This window comes from Lepidothrix coronata, unplaced genomic scaffold (assembly GCF_001604755.1).
Source record: "Lepidothrix coronata isolate B3197 unplaced genomic scaffold, Lepidothrix_coronata-1.0 Scaffold64, whole genome shotgun sequence".
Lineage (NCBI taxonomy): Eukaryota > Metazoa > Chordata > Aves > Passeriformes > Pipridae > Lepidothrix > Lepidothrix coronata.
The window spans coordinates 4,256,090-4,278,251 of NW_016690244.1; the positions used below are offsets into that span (position 1 = coordinate 4,256,090).

The following is a 22,162-nucleotide window of genomic DNA, read 5'->3' on the forward strand; positions in this document are numbered from 1 at the left end:
GCCTCTTTTTTTACCTTAGTTACCTTAGGAATTTTATTTTTTTTGTTATCTTTTGAGGAGCTTTATAACAAAAATAGGGTTAAATCAAAGGTGGAGATATATTCTTCATCTGTTTGAAATGACTTGTTATCTTCCCAGAGGGAGTGAGGAAACTACAGTGTGGCTGGTGTGAATTGGGGAATGGCCTTGGCTCAGTCAGTTGCTGCTTCTTGTCTTGTTTTTCCTACGTGGGTTGCTTGGTCCATGTACCTTGGTGGGACTGTCTTCTCTGCATCTTGAGGAGGCAAACGACAACACATGTTGTTTTTTCTTTTCAGCATCAAGGGAATGTGCTGTTAATCTCTTATAGGAGTTGCTGTGAGAAGGGAAGAGAAAGTAATTTCTTAAAATTTTATTTCTTTGCTGCAGACCACAGAAGGGGTTTCAGCCATGCCTGAGGCCAGTGAGGTAAAGAGATGCTGGCGCCCATCCCTGCTGGTACACTGCTAGTGAGAAGGGTTGCCCACTCTTTTCCCATTTGTGTTTACATACCAGTTTGAGCACTGCCCCTGTGATTAAGGAAACCCTACTTGGAAATGCTCTGCTAGACAGGGGCCATGCATATACATACTATCAGTGCTTCTTGCAAGAAGTTCCTTTTTACTGACAACAAAGGAATGTGTCTTCAGTATGTCTTTTTCTGCTGCATGCAGTAGCTACAATAGTTGATTGCCTAGCTGCCACACAGTAGAAATCTGGGTTTCATTTGAATTTTCAAGGTTGTTGAAAGCGTCTTTAGTATTTTTCTTTCCTCCCTCTCTCTCTGTTTTTCTTCTCCATAGGCATGTCAGCCTCCAACAGAGCTTGAAAAAGAGGAAAGAGAAAAAGAGGGGCGGGGGGGTGGAGAAAGCCAGCAAGGTGTTGTTAGCATTTCCCTGCACCTGAAACTACTCGTTCTGGTTTCACGCAGTGCCATTGCGGGGGGCGGTGGGGGGACGGGACGGCGGGGCGAGCGCCGAGAGCGGCAAAACCCATAGGCTTTGGCATACCAAAAAAAAAAAGGGGCGTGAGGAAGGGTTTAAAAAAAAAAAAAAAAAAAAAAAAAAAAAGAAGAAGAGAAAGAAAAGGGGAAAAGGCTCATTTTGCGCCGATTTCCTCGTTGCGGTGCGAACGCACAAAGAGACGGCGGGGCGCTGTGGGGAGGGAGGGGTTCTCCCCGGAGGCGGGGCCGGCCGCGGAGCCGGAGCCGGGAGCGGCGGAGCGGGAGGTGCTGCTGGAAGCAGCAGGAGCCGCCGCCATGGAGCCGGGGGGCCGGCGAGGCCGCCCCGCCGAGGAGCCACCGCGCCCCGAGGAGGAGGAGGTGGACCCCCGCATCCAGGTGAGGGCCTGCCTTCCGGGGGGGGCAGGAAGGGGGGGCTTAATTTTTTCATTTATTTTGATACGTATGTAATGTATATAATAATTGCATAGAATAAGGATTGCCTTTTATTTTGTGCTGCATATGTTCATATATATATATATATATATACATATATACACATATATAATTTTTTTTTCCTTCCCCGTGCCGGGCGGCGGTGCGGAGCAGCCCCGGGGGTCTGAGCTCCCGCCGGGTGCGGGGGAAGCGGCTCCGGGGCGCCCCAACCCTTTGTTACCCCCGGCATCGCTCTGCGCCGGGCTCCGTTCGGCGTCCTTCCTTCTCCTCCTGCTGAAATCCCCCCTCCCCTTTTTATTTTTGACCATGACGGCGTGACCTTGCTGGTGGAACAGGGCTGGTGCTCAGAAATTCGTAAATGCGGGAAAACGTCGATTTTTTTAATTATAGTTTTTGTTTCTTTAAAAAAGGAGCGTTAGTGGAATATGGTGTTTCCTCTATGAATACCTTCTGCGATGATTTTTTTATTTTTGCATGGTTTCTAAACAAAGCTTTTCTCCCCCAAATTGTGTCTTGACCAATAGCCTGGTGCAAACTTCAGCACGCTGTGGTCCCCCAAATGAAATATATTTTTAGGTCTCTACAGATTTATGGCTTTTGCCTCCAGCATTGCTGGGATTGTTTGTCATGAGTGAATATAACGTGTGTAACATTGCTGAGAGGATCCTTGGCGTAGGTCCCTGCTCGCTGTAATTGTCATTCTTTTCTCCATCATGAGCATTTCTTTTTCCAGGGCTGAGCAGAGCAATTGCAAAATTCACAAAACATGGTTACATAGAGCGAGGCCCTCAGCCAAAAGCTAGCCTGTTACTGCCCTGATTTTGAGAAGCTAAGCTCAGTTGGTGCCTACTGATATAGTTTTGTCCTTAAGTTCTTCAGCTTGCAGCGTGTTTCCATGTACATGATTTGCTCATTTTTGGCAAAACAGTGTTTTTGTTAAGTTTTCTGTTTGGTTGAAAAACCAGGCTGCTGTGTCTGCTTCCCTGACAGCTGTAAGGTTTTTAGCTTTACAGTAAGAGACAGTTAGGTAATTTTTGTATGAGTGTCATTTTTGGAGAACATGGATACGCAAATAGGCATCTTCCAAATCCTAGGAGCGGGAAATGCAATCTGACCTCTGAGAATAAGAGAGCTAAACTGTTGCAATTAATTCTTTTCTGGTTGTAACCAGAGTCATTCTTGTAATCTAGTGGGAAATGGCTCAAGTGACAATCAGTTTACAGTGTTCAGTTTATACAGCTAGACGCTTGAAGGCGGATTCTGTTACACTGGTTCACAATTAGATAACGTTTGAACACTCCTGTTGAAATCATAGGATCTCACATGGAGTAATATGTTGCTCAAATAAAGAACGCTATCGGAGTCTGCTCCTCAGGGTTGCTTTTTGTGGTAAGAAAGTACTTAAGAATGAGCTTTATTTTTACAGTAACTTCATTCATGCCAACACCACCTCTAGTACATATTTATTCAAGGGATTTAACACCTTTGTTTTTGCTGTTAAGAGACCAAAATCTTGGCACAAGGCAAGCTAGGTAAACATAATCGTATGTTGCATTGACTGGTTGTGTAGTGAAATGGTTTGCCAAAAATCCAGAGTAAAATGTCTCTTGTGCTGCAAGAGCATTTCTTATCAATTCTGTGCATTCACTGCATGTCTCCTGTGATAGTACTAACTTGGTGCTAATCCTTCTAGGGTGGGTGTGTCTGTCTCCCTAGTACCTCGCAGATACTGACTATACTGATTAATAAGACAGAACTCACTGTACCTTATGTTTATTTGTAATAGCGAAGAATTAGCCAGAACAGGAAATGTATTGCTTTCACATAAAACTATAGAGCTTTTCTGATTATTTTTCATGTAAGTAGCAAAGTTAAACTAAACATCTCAAGGTTTCACGGAATTTGTAAACCACAACCCTTGTGAGCTTTCAATGGGGATGCTGAATGAGCCTTCTCAGACACATTTTATCCTCAGATTTCTTATTATGCATCTGACTTTCTTTTTTTCTTTCTAGGGGGAGCTAGAAAAACTGAATCAATCCACAGATGATATCAATCGCAGAGAGACGGAGCTGGAGGTACAGCATTTATCCTTTCATTTTCCTTTTGTGCATGTTCGATTTTGTGAACAACAGAACAGTATTTCTGAGTAGTTTGCCCCTGAATTGTGCATCCTGTGGTAATTTGGCTTCAGGAGTCTGGTGATGATTTTTTTTTTTAAGATATGAATTGAGCTAACAGCTGGAACAGAAAGGGAGAAGGTTGAGGTATGCCAACAGTGTAAACCTCTCACACCCCACCACTCCAAACCTTATTTTTAGGTTTTGAAACTAAGCTTAGACAAGTTTTATTTTTACAAGTCACTGTTTTGACTTTGTATTCTTCTAATTGTAGACAGGGAAAGTTTATTTGATTAAGAGGTTTTTGCCATACAACTGTCTGCCAGGATCTTCACTTTGGTGGCTGTTTGGGGTTTTTTTAGCTTGTTAACTTTGCCTTTTTTGTTGGTACTTTCTGATCAAGGAAGGTAATGAAAGAAGGTTGGAGGAAAAGACTTCCTAGTTGTAAAAAGAGGTTTTCTTGAATACTTAAAAATCTGATAGAAAGTTCTGAAGAAATTGTTTCTAAATCCCCAAATTTGAGCTTCAGCTACTTGGTAGTCATTCTGGAAGGCTTAACATGATTGATCTAATAATGAGGCAAAACAAACTGGCCTACTCATGTTTCTAAATTTTCTTTTGTTTGCAAAACAAAGAAGATATACCGAGTGGAAGTGTAAGATGAACATGCTGCTAAATAAAAACTGGCATAAAATACGACTTTGCATCCTAAATAATTTTGATATCATTACAACATTTTGAATACAGTATCAAAACATGCTGAAGTTGCAGTGATGAACATACTGAAAAAGAACATATATAGATGTACTTCTGTTTGCAACTTCAAAATATCAAAGTCTGTGTTTTGTTTTATTGTACGTGTGTGTTTTCATGAGATGGATACCTGGAGCATGGAGTGATTCCTGGTAGTATTTTAAAGTACTGGAGTATCCACTGGGTGCACTGAGCAGAAAATAGTGTTATGAACTTCTTTGGAGACAAAGCAGCCTTGTTGTGTCTTTTTTCTTCTTCCCACTTGTTTGCATTTTCTGTCATTTGTGGCATGTAGATCATGCATTTATTGGCAAAAAAACGTAGTGGAATGGGAGAATATTTGTTATATCAAATTAAACGATATTTTAGCTGTGAAAACTATTCAGTGTCACTAGCTTGATTTAAATTTTATGAATGGACTCTGAAAATCAGTATGCTAGTCTGCAACAATACCAATTAAATGGACTTCGGGACCCTTTATATAGATGTGTTGAAGAAAATAGTCATTATATTTATCTTTTCACTCTCCTTATTTCATGCTGAGGTACTGAAATTGAAACGTTGTACTATGGATAGTTGCCTGGATTTCATTAATTTTGTCATAACCCTTCAACGAGGCCATATTATGAAGCAGATGGATTAGTAATAATAATGCAAAGGTGTACTCATGAAATAAGTCCCAGTGACTTTAAGATGGGATTTTACTGCTTGATTAAAATTATTCATGTGTTCAGGTGTTTGCCTAGCCAGCAGATTTGTAGCTGCTGTGTGTGTGACACATGCTGAGGTGTAAAGGCTGAAAGGCTCCTGGATATATAACTGTAAATAAAAGAGCGGTATTTCCACATTAGCTTGATCTCACATTGTTGCTTACTTTATGCAGTCTAATAAATACTAAGTGTCAGATAGTGCAGAGATTACATGATTTCTGCCTCTATGTCATTAAATGTTTACTGCAGATCTGTCTGTAGTACGTACTGTAAGCAGTCTTTGATGGAATTAAATTGAAATATCATCAACAGTATGCCTTCATGAATGTTTCCTCTTCATTTTTCATCCAAAAATCTTACTGGATTGAAGCCAGTTTGTGATATCATGCAACTGCATAATTTCTAAAGCATAAAGATTTTCATTACTTTTGATCTGCTTAAATTTTGAGGACAGATGCAGTTGGATGATGTAAGCAAGGCTTAATTTATGTACATGTTGATAAATTCATTTTAAATGGACTTAAGACTTTCCTACAAGAACCCCACAACACCCAACACTCATGGTTAGAAGAATATCTCTGCATTCATACTCTGAACAAGAAAAGAAAGCTTTGCCAAGCAGCCTTAGAGGGTGAATCCAGAGTTGGGAAGGAGGAGTTTAGAACTGGGGTCATTCTGCTTCAAAGACTTCCAAAATCCATGAATTCTGCTTAAAATGTGGGCTTCTGGGAGAGCCGTGCTGTGTTTGCCTTTGAAGATTTGCTCTTTTGGCTGTTATTAGCTGTTTTGGGTCCCTCTTGCTACGCCTTCCTAGTTTGTTGTGTTCCTGCTATTGCAGGATATTTCATTAGAAGAAAGATGTGTGTCGGTGGTTTTTAACCAGACAATGGAGTTATATTTATCCTGATTTGCTAGTATCATTTTCTTCATCTTTTCAGTATCTTTAATGGGAACATAGATGTATCATTATGCTATTTACAGCACAAGATGCTGACTGCCAGCTTCCTGTAGCATTACTTTGTGGTCCATACATTCCCACTGCTGATTTTTTTTTTCCCCCAGAATAATCTGGAAGAGCAATGAAGTGTTTGAGTAGAAGGTATATTTCTTTGAAGGAGGTTTAGAAAAAGACACCCATGTTTTTGACTCTCTGATAATACCTTGTGGCATCTGAGTTTTGCAAGGCTATTCTGGACTTCTCGAGTGTAGCTTTGTGTGAGTTGCTTTAAATGGGACTGCTGACTGTCTCCAGTTCCCATTAAATGGAAAAAAAGGCTGTTAAATGCCTCTAAACCCCATGCTTTTGTTCTTGTTGTGCCTCAGGTCTACATGTGTAAAATGGAAGTAATAATGCTGCTTTACCGAATGGAAATGTTATGGGGCTCATTTCAGTAGAGGCTTCTAGGATTTTGAGACTGCACTGTCTTGGTGTTGCCACAGGCGTGTCCACGTTTGAATGATGTAGAAAATATTGGTATCTGCCGATTACAAAGGTGATAAAATGGGGAATTCTGTTTTAAGTTGATCAGCCTGACTTTTTTTTTTTTTTAAGTTTTGCACTGAAACTGCCATGTGATCTGTTTTTAAGGTGACCGGCCTGCCTTTTTTTATCTTTTAAAATAAGTTTTGTACCCAAACCACCTGTGAGAGCAGTGGATGATATACATGCATGGTATGACTTGGACAGATATGTTGAAGTTGGCTACATCTGTTCTTTACTCAAAAGAATTACTCATTTTTTGCTCTTTTGACCTTTCCTATTAAACCCTGGAGAAATATCCTGACCTGATGATGGTTGCAGCCTGTTCAGGAGTTGCAGGGCTGCTAAAGGGCACTGAGTAGCTGGTAGTTATATGTTGCGTTAATGTATTGCCTGTTAATGAATCTTTGATTAGGCTTGATTTAAAATCCATAATGCTGCTCATACTAAGTGCAACACTGAGTGTTACTGACACAGCAAAAGGATGATAAGGGTCCTCTGAGGGATATAACACTTGGCTTCAGTAATGTCCCTGTTTATGTTTGAAGTGTCTGTGAAGAGGTGGGGGAAACATCTTGCAGTGGAGATACAAGTATGTTTTGGCCAAATGCAAGTTAGAGCGGCGCCTTGCTATTTGAGCTTTTTTCCTGTTTATTGGAGATGCATCTCCATCTGAACTCGCATCAGGAGTTGCAAATGTACTTAACAAATGTTCATGACTCACCAGTCCAGCCAGCTTATACGTGGCTTTGACTGGCTCTTGAAAGTACAATTCAGATGTAACAAATTCACCCAGAGACCCTCTGGCAGCATTGCAGGGAGGGGAAATGCAGCACATACCATTAAAATTACCACTGGAATCCCAGCTATCCCGAATGTGGTTTTTGTTAGAGAGAGTTTTTATGTTGCTGGAGCTACGAGCTTGCCAGTGTTTGTTCAGGGGAGATGGCTGCACGTGGAAAGTAGAGCTGAACAGTGCTGCTTTCAGCCATGCTTGTCATAAGAGGGCCTGGTTAGAATCCTTCTCATGTGCTTGCCTAGATCCTCTAGTCCTGATCTGCAATACTTGGTGTTAATTTTGGTCCTAGATTTATCATAAAGGTCATCCTGGGTTAGTGCTGGATAGAGTCAAAGGGAAGGGGTGTTATCAGCTGTGGTGCTCTTTCACATGTGAGCTTTGTCAGCATTTGAACCCCTCTTACAGAGGGAAGGACTGTTTGTCATGGTTTAACCCCAGCTGGCAGCCCAGCACGACAGAGTCACTCACTCCCTGTGGGTGGGATGGGAGAGAGAATCAGAAGAGTGAAAGTGAGAAAACTTGTGGCTTGAGATAAAGACAGATAAGTAAAGCAATAGCTGCATGCACAACAAAGCAAAACAAAACGAGGAATTTATTCACTGTTTCCCATTGGCAAGCAGATAGAAGTCCACCAACTATTTAGAATTGCTTCCTCCTTCCTCAGTAAAATACTTGGGTTTGGGGTAAAACTCAAGCTGGTGATCCTGTCACATGTAAGAATTTTACGTAGACTTAAAAAAAAAAAAATAATCCTCCATCTTTCAGATTTTAGAGAAATGACCTGTGAGTGGCAGGAATCTCATTCTGAGCATGCCTGCTTGGCATCTGTCTGTAGAAACATCCGCTAACTTATCATACCCCTGTGCAGCGTTTTCCGGTGTTCACAAAAGAATACACAGATAAGGGCAAAGCAGCTCACTGGCTGGTGTTCCTCATGGATTTTGGACTGTGATATACATGCATGGTGTATTTGTCCAGCACTATCAGGACAAATCTTTCCGTGTTTCTTAACAATCCACTTGCTTCCATAGGAAATGGCTCCTGTGTGCAAATTGCTTGTTGTTTTGCCTTCTGCTTTCATCCATGGATGAGTAAGGAAAAGCTCCTTCCTCTGCTATGGCTCTGGAAAGATTTTGTCACCCAAGTGGGTTTCCAGCCTGAGGGAGGAAGGGTTAGGCAGAGAAATCTTGTTTTGAAAGGAGCACGCTGTGCCCTCCTTGGCCTGCTTTCCTCACTCTTTTTCTATGAGAACTAAAAATATTTGTAGTAAGAAGTATTTGCAGTCTCAGTTTGTAACTGTCTTCAAGCAGGAAGTTAGAGCAACTTTCAAATACCAATTTTCTGTTTTCTCAGATGGCAAATTAGTAGCTGCCTAAAAAAAAAAAATCAGACCTTTCCCCATGCTTAAAAATTAAGCAAGATACTACTTATGCCCTTCCTTGCACTTTGTTTTTAAGGTTTGGTAGCCAGCCTGGTTTACTTAACTGCTCAGGGACCAAATAGATGTTAAAAATGTTTTTAACCAATTTATGCTCTGAAGGCAGATTTCTGAGCACAGCAAATGCATCTGTCTGGTGTGTATGTGTGCTGCTGATGCTGTTTTAGCTTATAGGTCTTTGTAGCAGAGAAGATGGGTATGGATACTGCCTCTTGGAAATAGATGAAGCCTGTCCCTCAGTCAGCAATTTAATTTCCCATGCACCTCCCAGGCTGTTTTAATGGCTTGTCAGAGGTTCTGCACACCAAACTGGCAGAAAGATCATAGGACAGCCTTTGTAAATGAAATTTAAATGTGTTTGGTACTAAGATACTTCATACTTGGGTGATGTGTTAAGTTCATTTTAAAAAGAAAACTATTTGAAAATACATGTTTCATTTGATGGGCAGAAATAGTTATTTGTCTGTCATCTGGCATCGAACACCAGCTCATCACCATCACTCCTGAGGAAGGGAAACAGGCATGCTTTGGTCTCTGACAGGTGCAGTGTAATTGGAAAATTGTATTTTAGTTTTTTCCTGCAGTTAAGAGTGGATCTCCCAAATGCTCCTGCGTGGATGGCCTGTCCTTAAGTGTGATTCCCTCTTTTGGTGCAGTATCAAATAGTTGCCCCACAGCAAGTTACTGGAAACAAACTGTGCTTTAATAATGAACTATTGCAGCAAAAACATATACAGGGTAGAGGTCTGGCATGCTCCCTAAGACAGAACTAGTGAAATCTGTTTTGGGAGAAAAGTGTGAAGGATTTCCAGGAAGAAAGCTAGTGAGTGTGGAGCTCTTACAGCCGTAGAACAAGATGTTGAAACTTAAACTGCAGCTGTTCACGAGGTGCACTAGCAGGCATAGCACTTAGAGCTTGTGTATGACAAGCACCTAGGTAGTGAGAGTCTAGTTTTAAGGCTGTAACCTTGTGACACACATTGAGGATAAAATGGCTTAATCGGCTTTTGTCCAGCTTGAAAAAGGTTTGTCATCATCTCATTTGAGCAAATAGAAAACATTGAAAGCTGACTGGCTGGCATTTTCAATGTCACCTCTTTGTTTGCGAAATCAGCAACAAGGTATTCTTAAAAATGATCATGGAAGATTAGAAGTGAACAGAGGGGAAAATAGGGTTTAAAAATGTTTCCTTGGTGTTTGAGATGTCTTTTGTCAGTTGCATTGCTTCTGTTGGAGTGTATCTGGTCTGTGAATGTATTCTATTGCAGTGATGAGAAAAACAAAGCCACGTGGTTTTAAAACAAACAAACAAACCTCCAAAACCTAAAAACCCACCTAGAAATGGTGAGTGTGATGCACAGGGTTAGTACCTAGGGCTGCTTTTATCAATAACTAGCATTTCTGCTGGGAAGGCACTATCTTTCAAGAAACTGAAATACAGACACTGGGGATTGAGAACTGTGCTAGAAAATTTGTATGGCATACGCTGTGCTGTCTTGGTTCTGCTCACGACAGAAAGTTGCAGGGATTGACGTATTTGCCTTTCTCTGTTATCCATGTGTGCTAGATAAAGGTCTAAATGAAGCAAGACTTTGGCAGTTAAATAGTAACACTTGTATGGAGCAACATCACATCAGGGGATTTGATAAGTAAATTGAAGGTGGTGTGGTTGTTTTCCTAACAGATGTAGGGCTTACCTTGTGCTAGGGACCACGGATGAACTGCGGTTCCTGAGCCTCTAAGCTTTTGATGCGAGTGTCCTTACAGAAAACATCATTAAGAGGATTTATAGGTTTGAACCACTTTACATATGGGTTGCAGTGTCTCACTGACAGTAACATAGAAAGCCAGACATAAAGCAGTGAATTAAATCGATTCCCAAGTCTTGACCACAGGCCCATTCTTCCCATGAGCCACAGATGCACTTTTCATGCCACGTAAGTGCACCAAGCCCAGTCCTACTGGTGCAATTGCCTTGGTACTTCTGACCTCAAGTTTCACGTGAAGAGTAAAACCAGCTGCTGCACCTGTATTTCTTACTCGGACTTCCCCAGGGTTACCTGCCAGGGCAATTTTGCCCTGTCTCAAGGGTGATGTCTCTTACAGGTGCTCTGCCAGTATGTGGCAGGGCCAACACATAGAGTATGGCAGGGGGAAACTGTGACCCTGCTCACAGGAGATGTTGCCATAGCTCCCAGATAGGAGATGCAGTCACTGAGCCCATGAGAGCTGAATCAGTTCATATTGAGGAGGCTGGGTGGTGTGAATGCACTGGATTGCCACAGGAGCACATGTGGTGCAGATACATGATGTGGGATCATTTGCTTTTGTAATGTAGTTGGGGCTAGTGGAGAGTACTGTAGTGCAGGAGAGGGCATGTGTTTGGCATTACACCTTCTCAGAGACCTCAGCATCTTGTTGCTGTGTCTGAAGGAGATGGCTGGAAACCTTTGGTAGGGGGACTGATCCCAGCAGAGAATGAGCATCTGCTTATTCTCTCATGCAGAAGGCATTGGAGCCTGCAGGCTTGTGTTTCTGACAGTCAGGAGCCTGAGAATAAATGTCACTGAAAAAAAGTCTTGTGGTGGATGATACAGATGTAAAGTTCTGGGGTGTTTCGGTTTTCATTATTGTTCTTCACTGGAAGAAATGAGGATGGTCAGACCCAAATAAGGCCTCAAAAGAGGAACCAGGCATGCTTGGGGTAAAATGACAAACTGGAAGTTCACACCAGTATATTTTTCAGCTGAAGCTCCCTGTTCTGAGTAACTAACTACTGTGCTGGGTGGGACTGGGCCTGTGGGCACACATGTGCTTAACCATTTGCAAGACTTGTGCCTCAGGTGCCAGTTACAGGAGTAGTTACAGTTTAGTAATTTGTATCTGCTTCGTCTGAGTTAGTGGGAGATAAATAGGTACAAATTAATAGTTGCTGTTCATTTGACTGCTCTGTCCTTGGTGTTTTTTTAGTTGTTTGGGTTTTTTTTTTAAGCTCTAAGTAGAGACTAGTCATCTTTTTCCTACTGGATAAGACTGTACACAATTATTACATGAATAAATTTGAGGTAGGTCTCTAAGCACAGATTTGTAGTGATGGTTTCTTTGTTCTAAGTGCTTATCTTACAAACATGGGAACTGATTTTTTTGATGAATCACTGCATAGGGCTTTTTTTTTCCTTGAACTATTTGTTTTGCATAACTAGTATCATAATATGTTAGCTCTTACAAAAAAAGTAAAAACAAACCTTCAGGCTCAATCATTTAGAAATGAGCTTTTAATTCTGTTCCTGCACTTACAGGAATATTTTTTTTTATTAAATATACTTCAGTACGTAATATTTTTCTTGCAATACAGTCATCATGCTTGTAGCCTTATTTCAGTTACTTGTGAAACTCATTTTGAGCAGTGAACCATGTATCGTCCAGTCATTTAGTTGGAAATATTCAGACTCCTCTCACTGAGAAAATCACTGACTCAATACATATTGTTTAAATGATACATTTCAGGCTTTCACTAAGCAATGAAATTATTGACTGGATTTGGGTTAATGAAATAATAAGTTATTGTCTCTTTAGTTCTCCATTTTTGAACTTGTTACCCATTTGAATAATTCCTTAGAATAAATTAGACTACCTTAAGAATCCAAAGCTATTTGCACTGAACTAAAATATTACCGATGCTGGTTCAGGTTTTAGATAACGCTAAAAAGGAAGCAAGGAAGCTTTTACAGAAGTGTCTCGCTTTTTCTGTAAAGAACTAATGTATTGTTGCATTTTTTTTCCACCTTTGAGAGCATAGTGGCAGGTTCCGATGTATTTTAAATATTCCATTGAATAAAGAGTTTTGCATTCTAGAAATCCTCAACAATAATGACAAAACCCTCCTGAATTAGGGCACTTTCTCAAGCCAGCTGCTTCCTGATAATCAGCATGTCACTCCAGCAGTCTGCATAAATGCTGCTCTCTAATTAGAGTTACAAGCCTTGTTGAGAGCTCACATGGCCCTTCCTCTTCATCTCCTTAAATCCTGGGCCAGGTCCCAGCCTGAATTTGCATCACTCTGCAGTAGTTTAATATATTTAGAATCTGTGTTGGTTTCTGAGATTGAGATCAGAATCACTTTGCTTACAGGTGTGGAAATTTCAATGGAGCAGAAAAAATATTTTGATTGCTTTAGCTAATAATTTAAGGAGGGCAACTTGTCCAGTTTAGAAGTGGCTGGAATTCACTTTTCTTAAATATAGTAAATACTAACAGTGAAATGCAATGTAGGTGCCCTTAGCCATTGCTACAAACCATAGCTGAAAAGATGGGCTTTTTTGAAAGGAACTCCTACTATGAGAACCTGGAACCTTTCTGCTGCTATCAAAGTAAGTAGGGTGTGTTTGAGGAGCTGTCTTGAAAATATACCATGTCAGAAGTGTCCAGTTCTTCCTGTAGAAAACATCCTCATTTGCATTGTGAAATGGTTCTCTGAGGGGGCCAGTACTAGGGGTGGACATGCTAAGGTTTAGGAGATGCCAATTCCAGCTCATTTGCCAGCCTGCTGTGGGATTTTTGCCTGCCTGCTAGCATTGTCTATATGAGATGTCTTTACCATTGAACTGCCTCTCAGAACTTGTTACCCTGCTGTTTGCCTCCTCACTGAGTAATTTACAAACTATTCCTCTCTGAGAAACCCTGCCAGAGATGACATCTAGAACAGACAGTTGTAAGCTTTGTGTAAGAGCTGTCTCTGAAAGACACTTGGTGTCTGGGATGACAGCTTTCAGATGCAGTTCTGGGTTCCCCTACTGAAGAATTCTGGCTTAGTCCAAATGCCAGTAACTGTGTTGAATGTGTCAGCTCGTGTGTGAATCTAAAGAGGAACCTGAATAAAGGTAGGAACGAACAGGTAGAAATAATTTTTGAAGTTCTAATCTATCTTTGTCCTTTTTTTCCTTTCTGCAACATTTTGAAGGATGCACGCCAGAAGTTCCGCTCTGTGCTGGTTGAAGCAACAGTAAAACTGGATGAACTGGTAAAGAAGATTGGAAAAGCTGTAGAAGACTCTAAACCTTACTGGGAAGCTCGAAGGGTGGCCAGGCAGGTAAGAACTTTTGCCTTAGAAGCTTATGCTGGTAGTTGGAGAGCACATAGTGATTGCATTGCTTTCCTGCTATTAATAACACTGTAAGCATATACACTTGGCTGATGCTGGTCTGTGTCTTCAGTTGCATGTCAGCCATGGGAATTGATGGCAAAAGTGTATTTCTTCACAGCCACAGCTGCACATGTTCTTCAGTCCAGGAACAGCTACAGCAAACACAATAGCAAAAGACTAGTTCTTTTCTCCTCTTGTTATCAATGGTCTTTCAGAGCCCTGCTCTTTCCTATCAGTAGTTGTAATTATTTGAACATATAGTGTAGACTTTGTGTTTCTGCTTTTTCTTCTTGCTTAGCAGCCAAATGGCTCTAATTGGAAGCTGCTGGGAAAGAGGCTGGAGTAGGGCAGACTTGGGGCAACCTGCAGGGTTTGGTGCTGATTAGGCTGTGATGAAGCTAAATGTGGATATAAAGTTCTGGAATGAATGTGCTAAATGTGGCTCTAAAGTGTTTTGGTCTGGGGAGAAGCTGACCTCTGCTTTCTCTACTGCCATCAGGACCTTACCTCCCTTTCCCCAGCTACTACTTGATTATTGATAGGCCTGTGTGGCTGAGGTAAGGAAGGATGAGGTGCAGAAATAAGGGTGTAACCTGCTGACTGAAGGGAAAGCAAGAGAGCTTGTGAGATATCAGGCAGCTTCTCATTTAGGGAAGAAGCTGCTGAGTGTTGAGTGTGTGGTGGCTTAGGCAGTGCTTCTTCTTGGTATCTGTAGTGGGGTTTGCTGGTGTCTGAGGCTTTTTGTTTTTTCCCCAAGGGGAGGCTGTTCCTGGTTGCTCTTTGTGTTTTCTCTTGAGGCAGGGAGAGTCAGGAAGAACTGCCTGGAGCTGCTGCTTCTGTGCTTGGCTGGAAGGATGTGTGAGGTGGTGTCTGTGGCTGGGTAGCCAGGATGTGATTGTGTTCAAGGGGAGAGTGAGAGATGGGGTAGCATGTATGAAATACATGAAAATTACTGAAGGATTTTCTTTGAGAAAATAGGTAAGAGATGAGGCTGAGGGATGAGGAAAGTCATGTAGATATGTGCCAGATGGCACAGGGTAAGAGAAGGGGAGAGAAGAGAATGCATCCTCAGAACAATGCTCAGGAAAGGGAGGCATGAACACAAACTTCATTTGAAACTTGATGAAGCAGGAATTGGGTTGATGGGATGTGTCATTCAAGATAATATGTGAGTGTGTTGATGCTTTAAATTGCGCAGCATTGTTTTGAAGCCATTGTCTCAAGTGATGGGGATGAAGTGTAGGGCTTTTATGCTTAATCCTACAGACTAGTAGTGCAGCAAATAGGTAAACTCTGCTTCAAAGCACAGTAAGTAGAGTATCTACTTATCTCTGCCGGCTCTGAAAGCAATCCCTGCTCATGGGGCCTATGGTGTGTTGATGGGTGATGTGCTAGAGATGTACTAGTAGTGACCTAGAGAAATTAATAACAAAATAAAGTGCAATTTGAAAAAAAAAAATCCCCAAAACCCTGCCTTGAGCATGACCTTATACTTCTATTACTGTAAATAGCTATGTAAGGCACAGCATGCATAGGACTGCAAGAGTTATACTTGGAAAAGTCAGTGGTAGAAAAGCGTACTTTGCAATACGATAAAAAAAAAGTCCATTGACTTTGAGGTTTGTAACATCAAACACTGAGAGCGATGAACTTTGCTCTCTGTCCTGAAGTTGGCAGCCCATTATGTCCTGGAAATGTAATTTTGTATTGTTATGTCTTTGCTACCCTTGAAATCCATTCAGTCATTCTGGTTCAAAGGTGCTTTGCATGACTGAAAAGAAAAAGAAGAAACCCAAACCACTGAAGGTCCTTAAATTAGTAGAATTGCTGCTCTGGTATTGGGCTTGATAGAGAGAGCCATATTTTTCTCCCAGTCCATTCTGTCACTAGCTAAGTTTAAATGCCATTTATCCCAGATCTGCTAATTTTCCACACACTCAGTTTTCTTTTAATTCCTTGATAGAATTTTATTTTTAAAGCAGGACTTCCCCTTCTAACTGTTCATTTCACTTTTTTCCACTTTGTGTTAGGGAGCTGGTCATGGAACAGAGCTCCCTGGAAGATGGTCTCTGGTTTCCCTTTAGCTCTTTGTCTAATAAAATCTTAAAATAGAAAATGTGAGAGCCAAGAGGAGTACTAGCATTGAAGGACAGCGAATCTATCTGGAAACTGGGAAGATTGTAAAGATTAGTATGAGCCATCAGTAAAGCATCTGCCTAAGGAGTTTTTTTAGTTTTAATTTAGCCTAGAAAAGTTCCATTTATCTGGGAGCAAATACACTGTATTAAAGCAGGGAGAAGGGCTGAGTAGATAGGGAAATGTGAAACTGGAGGAATGTACTAGAATATTAACATAGGTAGATGCCAGTTCCCCTCTTTCTTTTTACTTTCATTTGTAAAACTGTAGAGAAATGATGGCAACAGCTTTCTGTTTTTTCAATTTAAATTTATAATAACATCTAGCCTATGAAGAATTGTCTTCCTCCCCCTGTCTTTACAGTTATTTTAGAGCCATTAGGCTGCCTCCAAAAACATAGGCGTAAGTTTCTTGGAGGTTAAAACAGCTTTAATTAAACAATAAGGGAAATATGCATGACTGTACTTGTAAGGGAAAGGGAAGTGTAAGTTCTCGTTTGTTGTTCTCAGTAAAGGGAAGTAAAAATATGGCCTATAAATTGTAAGTCTTTTGGGACTAAAGAACTGCATAATTAATGACATTTAGTTTGGCAGAAATGCAGGAGTTGTCCAGAGTGACTTGCATGTAAGATGTCAGTTGCAGGGTGAGTTGCCTGATACAAGCTGTATTAAGTCACATTGAGGAGCTTACTTTCACTTGGCCACCAGCATGATTCTCTTTTGGAAATGCCTGTTTGATCTATTAAGATAAAACTCAATAAAAAAAGGTATGAGGGCAGTGACATGGGGTCAGCGAAAAACAGGTCATCAACTCAAGTACGACACTGGAGAAGCTTTAGGACCTTGAGCCCTTTTGTCTTCCAACCCTTATCCCTAATTTTGCAATCCTGTCTTGGCAGAAGATGGGGAATTCAAAACAACTCCCCCGTGCAAAAGTCCTGTAGCATCTTGTTTGTGTAATGTGTGCCAAGAGAGCCTCACCTTGGCCTTTCTCAGGATGAAACTTTGTTTTAACAGAACAATGGCCCTTTAGCATTAAGATTTGAGTACTTTGCCCTCTGAAAGAGTGGCACAGCGAATCAGGATGCTGTCTGTTGGCACCAAAGCAGTAATATTGGGCTTTTGCTGAGATTGAAGTGAGAGCTGGCTAATACTCTTACACCTGTAGTTTTCTGCCAAGACAACTTTGTTGTGATTCCTCATCTGGTACACCGGTGGGCCTTTTGTGTTGATTGCAGGCACACGTTACTTTTAGAACATTTTGATTCAAATTTGTTGTTTAATGAAATTTTAAAGTATTTCTGCTGCAAGAACTTTTTTGTGGTTTGCATATTGTCTTTTCATGTTATTCTTTAACTGATACCATAATGCCCATATTTAATGGAAGAACCCTGGCATATAGCAGAGGATTGTGCATGTACACAAGCAGTGACCACATTGCAGCAATATGAAATTCCTGTAATCCAGAAGGTGGTCCAGGTTCTAAGTGTTCAGAAGATCAAACTTCCCATGTCTGTTTGGTGTGGGTGTTGGTTTTTTCTTTTCTTTCTTTCTTTTTTTTTTTTATTTTCCACTAGTAATCCTCCTCCCTAGCTGATTAGTCAAAGAATTAGACTTTTCTAGCCCAAAGGTAATGGGGAAAAAGGGTGAAGTTGCCAGGAAACATTAATAATGTAAACAGAAGTCTTGAGCCTCTGAAGTAAGGAGTGTCTTAAGCCGCTGTTGACTTAACATTTTGGAGGGCTGGGGCTATAAAGTGCCTGTGCAATAGTGTTCACAGTAGCGTCTGAGCGAGTGATAGAGCTGGGAGGTGTGTTACCTCCGCAGTGACAGCATGTCCTGGGACTGGATGCTGTGCAAAAGCAAGTGTGCTCTGTTGCATAAATCACTGGGCTGGTAAGAGCTGATTTTGTGCTCCTGCATGGCACAGACAAATGACTCCGTCTCTCTCTTAGTTCCAATGTAAAATGAAGCTGTCAAGCTGCTGTGAAGCCGAGTTCATTAAGCGAAGTAAAAGCACTTTGGGGTCATTGGGTGAGAGGTGCCATTAAAACACTGTTATCTGTACATCATCACTTGTGAACCCATGGACAAATTGAACAGGAGAACTTGCCTTTCTGCTGTGCTGCTGATGGAAAAAGAATCTGATAAAAAATGTGTTCCCACCCCCAGAAATAAAACAACCCATGCATTTGTAGTGACCCTAAACTGAATAAAAGCCCTGGGAGTATTGCTTTTAATTAAGCTTTAGCATTTATTGGCTTGTTTCTGGTTCTTGTTTGTTTCTTTGTTTGTTTTTGGTTGGATTTTTTTGCAGGGTGAGGAGTTAATATTTTAGTCCTCAGTATTGGCTCAGATTGGGAGTAGGTGAGGATGCTTTGCTCAACTTTAGTACTGAACTTGTTTGGGAAGGACCTTGTTTTGCTTTGTGATAGTCCCTTCATCTCCCCTGTCTCATTTAGGTTTTGCAAAAAAGTGTCAGAAAACTTGCTTCAGGCAAAAATAGATGAAAGATCTATGCTAGGTTACATCTATATGTATCTCTTACTAAGGGACCCATCTGTACCATGTATTCATACAGCAATATGTTGAAGGATATGCATGTTCTGCTTCCTCTTGAGTCAAGTCTTCCTGGTTTGATTTTACAACTAATTCTTCTTTTCATGTTGTTGGCATACTTTCTTAAGCAGCACTCTTTTATCTCAGAAGGCTTGGAAAAACACACTGGAATCAGTATGTACAAAAGGTCTCCCCCACTGGTGTCTAGGCATATCTGAGAAAAAGCGCAGTTGATTGTGTTCAGCAGAGACAGCTAACCTGTCCCATTCACTGCAACTTTTTATGTAGTAGAGCCCTTTCTCTCACCTCACTAATAATCTTTCTCTCATGTAATATTCTATGCTGGATTGCCACATCTGTGTGAAGAGATCAGCTGACAGAGCAAAGAATTATTGGGAATGAGCTTTCAGGTCAGAGATTCTGGGTCTCCATTCTGCTAGTCTTCATGAAACTGAGGAGAGCCCAGTTAGCAATGGGAAATCATTTCCTCTCTCAAATGTGAATTTTGGTTGGTTTTGACCAGTGGGATCAGAAGTTAATAGTGGACACCAGTAGACCAAGGTGGGTGGTTAGCTTTACCTACTGAAGTGTTTAATGTCTAGTCTAGGATAATAATTTGGGCCTTTAATCACTAATTGTAATTAGGGGTGGGAGGTAGATGCATGTGAAAAGTGTTCTGATATACATCCCTTCTCAAATGCAAGGGAGTTCAGGCATCTCATCTTGGGATGTTTAGCCATTTGAAAGTTGTCGGGTGAATCCTGCACCAAGTGGTTCGATGAATTTTACATCCGAAGTGAATCAGGATCAAAAGTAGCTGCTATAATCTTGCAGAACAGGAACTGAGGAGGAACTGAGCCACTTGATGGTGAAGGTGGGAGGAGTATAAGCAGATAAGCACACTTCCCTAGTTGGGAGAGTCTTCCTCAGCAGATGAAGCTGATATCCTTCTTTGCAGAGATCAGGACTGCAGTGCCACTAAATGAATAAAACTTTCCAAAGTGGCCATGGCATCTCATCTTCTAAGTGTTCAGCCTGAGATGTCTGAAAGTAGCAAGTATGAAAGTTACAGATGGTAACTTCCTTAGCTCAGAAGACAAAAGCTTTTTAAATCCATATAACTTGGAGGTTCAAAACTGCCAATCACCCTTAAAAATTAATTAGGAACTGGAAACTATGGTCTTGCCAGTGTCAATTCCTGCAGCACCCAAGTTTCCTATCCAAATTTGCTCCATGAGTGAGAACTGATAGGATCACAGCACCAGCTGTCTCTGTTGTGGAAAGGAGGGCAGCATTGAGTGTGGATGACAGCTCCTGGATCCAGTTCCAACAGTGGTAAATATCCCTCTGATTCCTAGCCTCTAGATGTGTTATACTTCAGTATATTTACTTCTCATATCATAAGGAATCTCCTTTCCCATCCTACTTTCATCAGCTGAAGTCCTGATGCTCACGTTTAAGACAATAAGGAGTTAAGACTGATTTGTGTTATCTGGTAAGCTTATCTTGGCAAAAAAAAAGGTGGAGGGAGAGGGAACTTGAGAAGCAAAAATTAAATGTCAGCAGAACTGTGACAGACTTGCATTCCTGTTTTGCAACTTGCCATGGAGCTAGTAAAAAGCAAAATTATTGGCACAGTTACAGTGGAACAACCAACTGACCTTTCCTGGCTGAAAGTGTGTTTCTGGTTAACTATTTAGAGACCAAATAACTATCATGTGAATTTGCATTTTCAAAGGAAGGAATACAGAAACTTGAAAATTAACTTTGACAAACCTTCTACAAATCCTCCCAGCTGTTCAAGAAAAAACTCAAAGACCCAGAGTAGTTGACTGCTTTCCTTGGCTCTAGTTTGGTGCTGTGTTCTTGTTAAGTAATCATACAACCATGAAATGGTTTGGGTTAGAAGTGACCTTAAAGATCAGTTAGTTCCCACCCTGCTGCCATGGGCATGGATACCACCCACTAGATCAGATGGCTTAATGCCCAATCCAACCTGGCCTTGAACGCTTCCACGGATGGGGCATCCACAATTTCTCTGGATGACCTGTTCCAGTACCTCACTACCTTCTGAATAAATAATTTCTTCCTGACATGTAATCAAAATCTCTCCTATTTTACTTTAAAAGCATTCCCCTTGTCCTATCAGTAGGACTTTTTTTCTTTTTACATTTTGTATTATTTGTATTTTGTATGGATGTTACTCCTCCAGCTGTTTGCAATAACCAGTCTAGGCTGGCAGTATAGGTTGTGTTTTTTGTGCTCTGCTTGTGCTGATAGTTTGCCCTTTTAACTGGAGATGCTGTGTGGCAGCTGCCCTGGTGGCTCTTGGGGAGCCTTACAGCACTGTGAGATGGAGGAGGGAATGATGGCTGGATAAGGAAGGTGGGGTTAATAGTGTGAGAAGCAGCTTGCTCCCCAGGTCTGTAAATCAACCATATGGAAATTGCTGTGATTTTCTTTTTAGATTACTTGGGTTGGTGGGGTGGAGAGGTAGGGGAGCAGCTCCCTTCCTGAACTGGGACTTACTGTTAGTGGTTGAGAAACTCATCTGTGGGATGGAGGCTGATGTGATGGCCTCGGCTAGCACTGCGGCAGGCCAGGCACAGGAGAGAGGGAGTCAGGCAGGCAAGACAAGCCTTGCCTGGGAAGAGATGGCTGGGATGCTCTGAAGGGAAGAGAGACGTGGAAGTTGCTATGTGGGCAATCGGGAAGCCCAGAGCTGTGAAGAAATGGTAAGGAGATGAAATGAAGGTGAGCTGTGCAAGAAGTGGTGCCTGAAACCATGAAGCATGGAGGCTGTGGTTTGTACCTGATGGCCTATGAAGTTTTGTGTGTCCTTTTTTCCTTTTTGCTCCCTATGGACCTGCTCTAGGCCTGAACCCCTTCTTCCCACGGACTTTTTCATTTTTTTATTACGAAACACACCATTAAATCTTGGGGAAACCATGTCGATGTGACGTCAGTCCTCTTGAGAAATACGGAGTTCCCATTGCTGTGATCCCAGGGGGTGTTCTCAGTATATTAATCTTGCTTTCCACGTGGTGCGTGGCTGGCTGCAGGGCCAAGCACCCATCTGAAGAGGAAATAAGCCAAGCAAGGGAATGTGTAATTTTATTATTGAGGGTGAGGAGTCATTTCCTCGACTTCCACCAGGGAATCCACTGAGTTTCGTAAACTGTATTTCTAAAGCAGGATGTACTTTGGGTTCAGTCAAGAAAATGTTTTGCCACACTCAGAATTTTGAGTGGGGTTTTTTTTGTGCTCTCTGATCATGGTTGCACAGTTGTGTTTGAAACCCCCTGAGTAGTGTGTTGGAGTTCCTACCTTGCATTCAGCTGCATGTGCCTCTGTGTTTCACTGCTGCCGGACGGAGCTTGTGCTTGATGTGTTCTGTTTGCTCCACCTGAATGCTTAAAACCTGGAAATTGTATTTTAAGTCTTGAATTATGATTCTGTTGCATTTTTCTTCAGGCCAAAATAGCAACAAAGCATAAGAAGCAAGGAGCTTAGGTAGACTTACCTGGGTCAAAAAGCGAGGTTTTATCTGGCTGATTTACATTATTTATTAAAGTTTAAGTATGACTCAATATGACTTTTGTATTCTGGTT

General features: G+C 41.4%; 1 protein-coding gene across 1 annotated transcript in view; it reads left to right on the top strand.

The window, feature by feature from the left end:
• The first annotated feature begins 1,236 nt into the window (after positions 1-1,236).
• Positions 1,237-22,162, top strand: part of SH3BP5 (SH3 domain binding protein 5) — a 52,583-nt gene continuing 31,657 nt past the window's right edge. Inside the window, exons 1-3 of the mRNA XM_017817937.1 lie at positions 1,237-1,357; positions 3,430-3,492; positions 13,675-13,803. Of these exons, the coding sequence (XP_017673426.1) occupies positions 1,277-1,357; positions 3,430-3,492; positions 13,675-13,803 (273 nt within the window). The 5' untranslated portion in view covers positions 1,237-1,276. The remainder of the gene's footprint in view (positions 1,358-3,429; positions 3,493-13,674; positions 13,804-22,162) is intronic.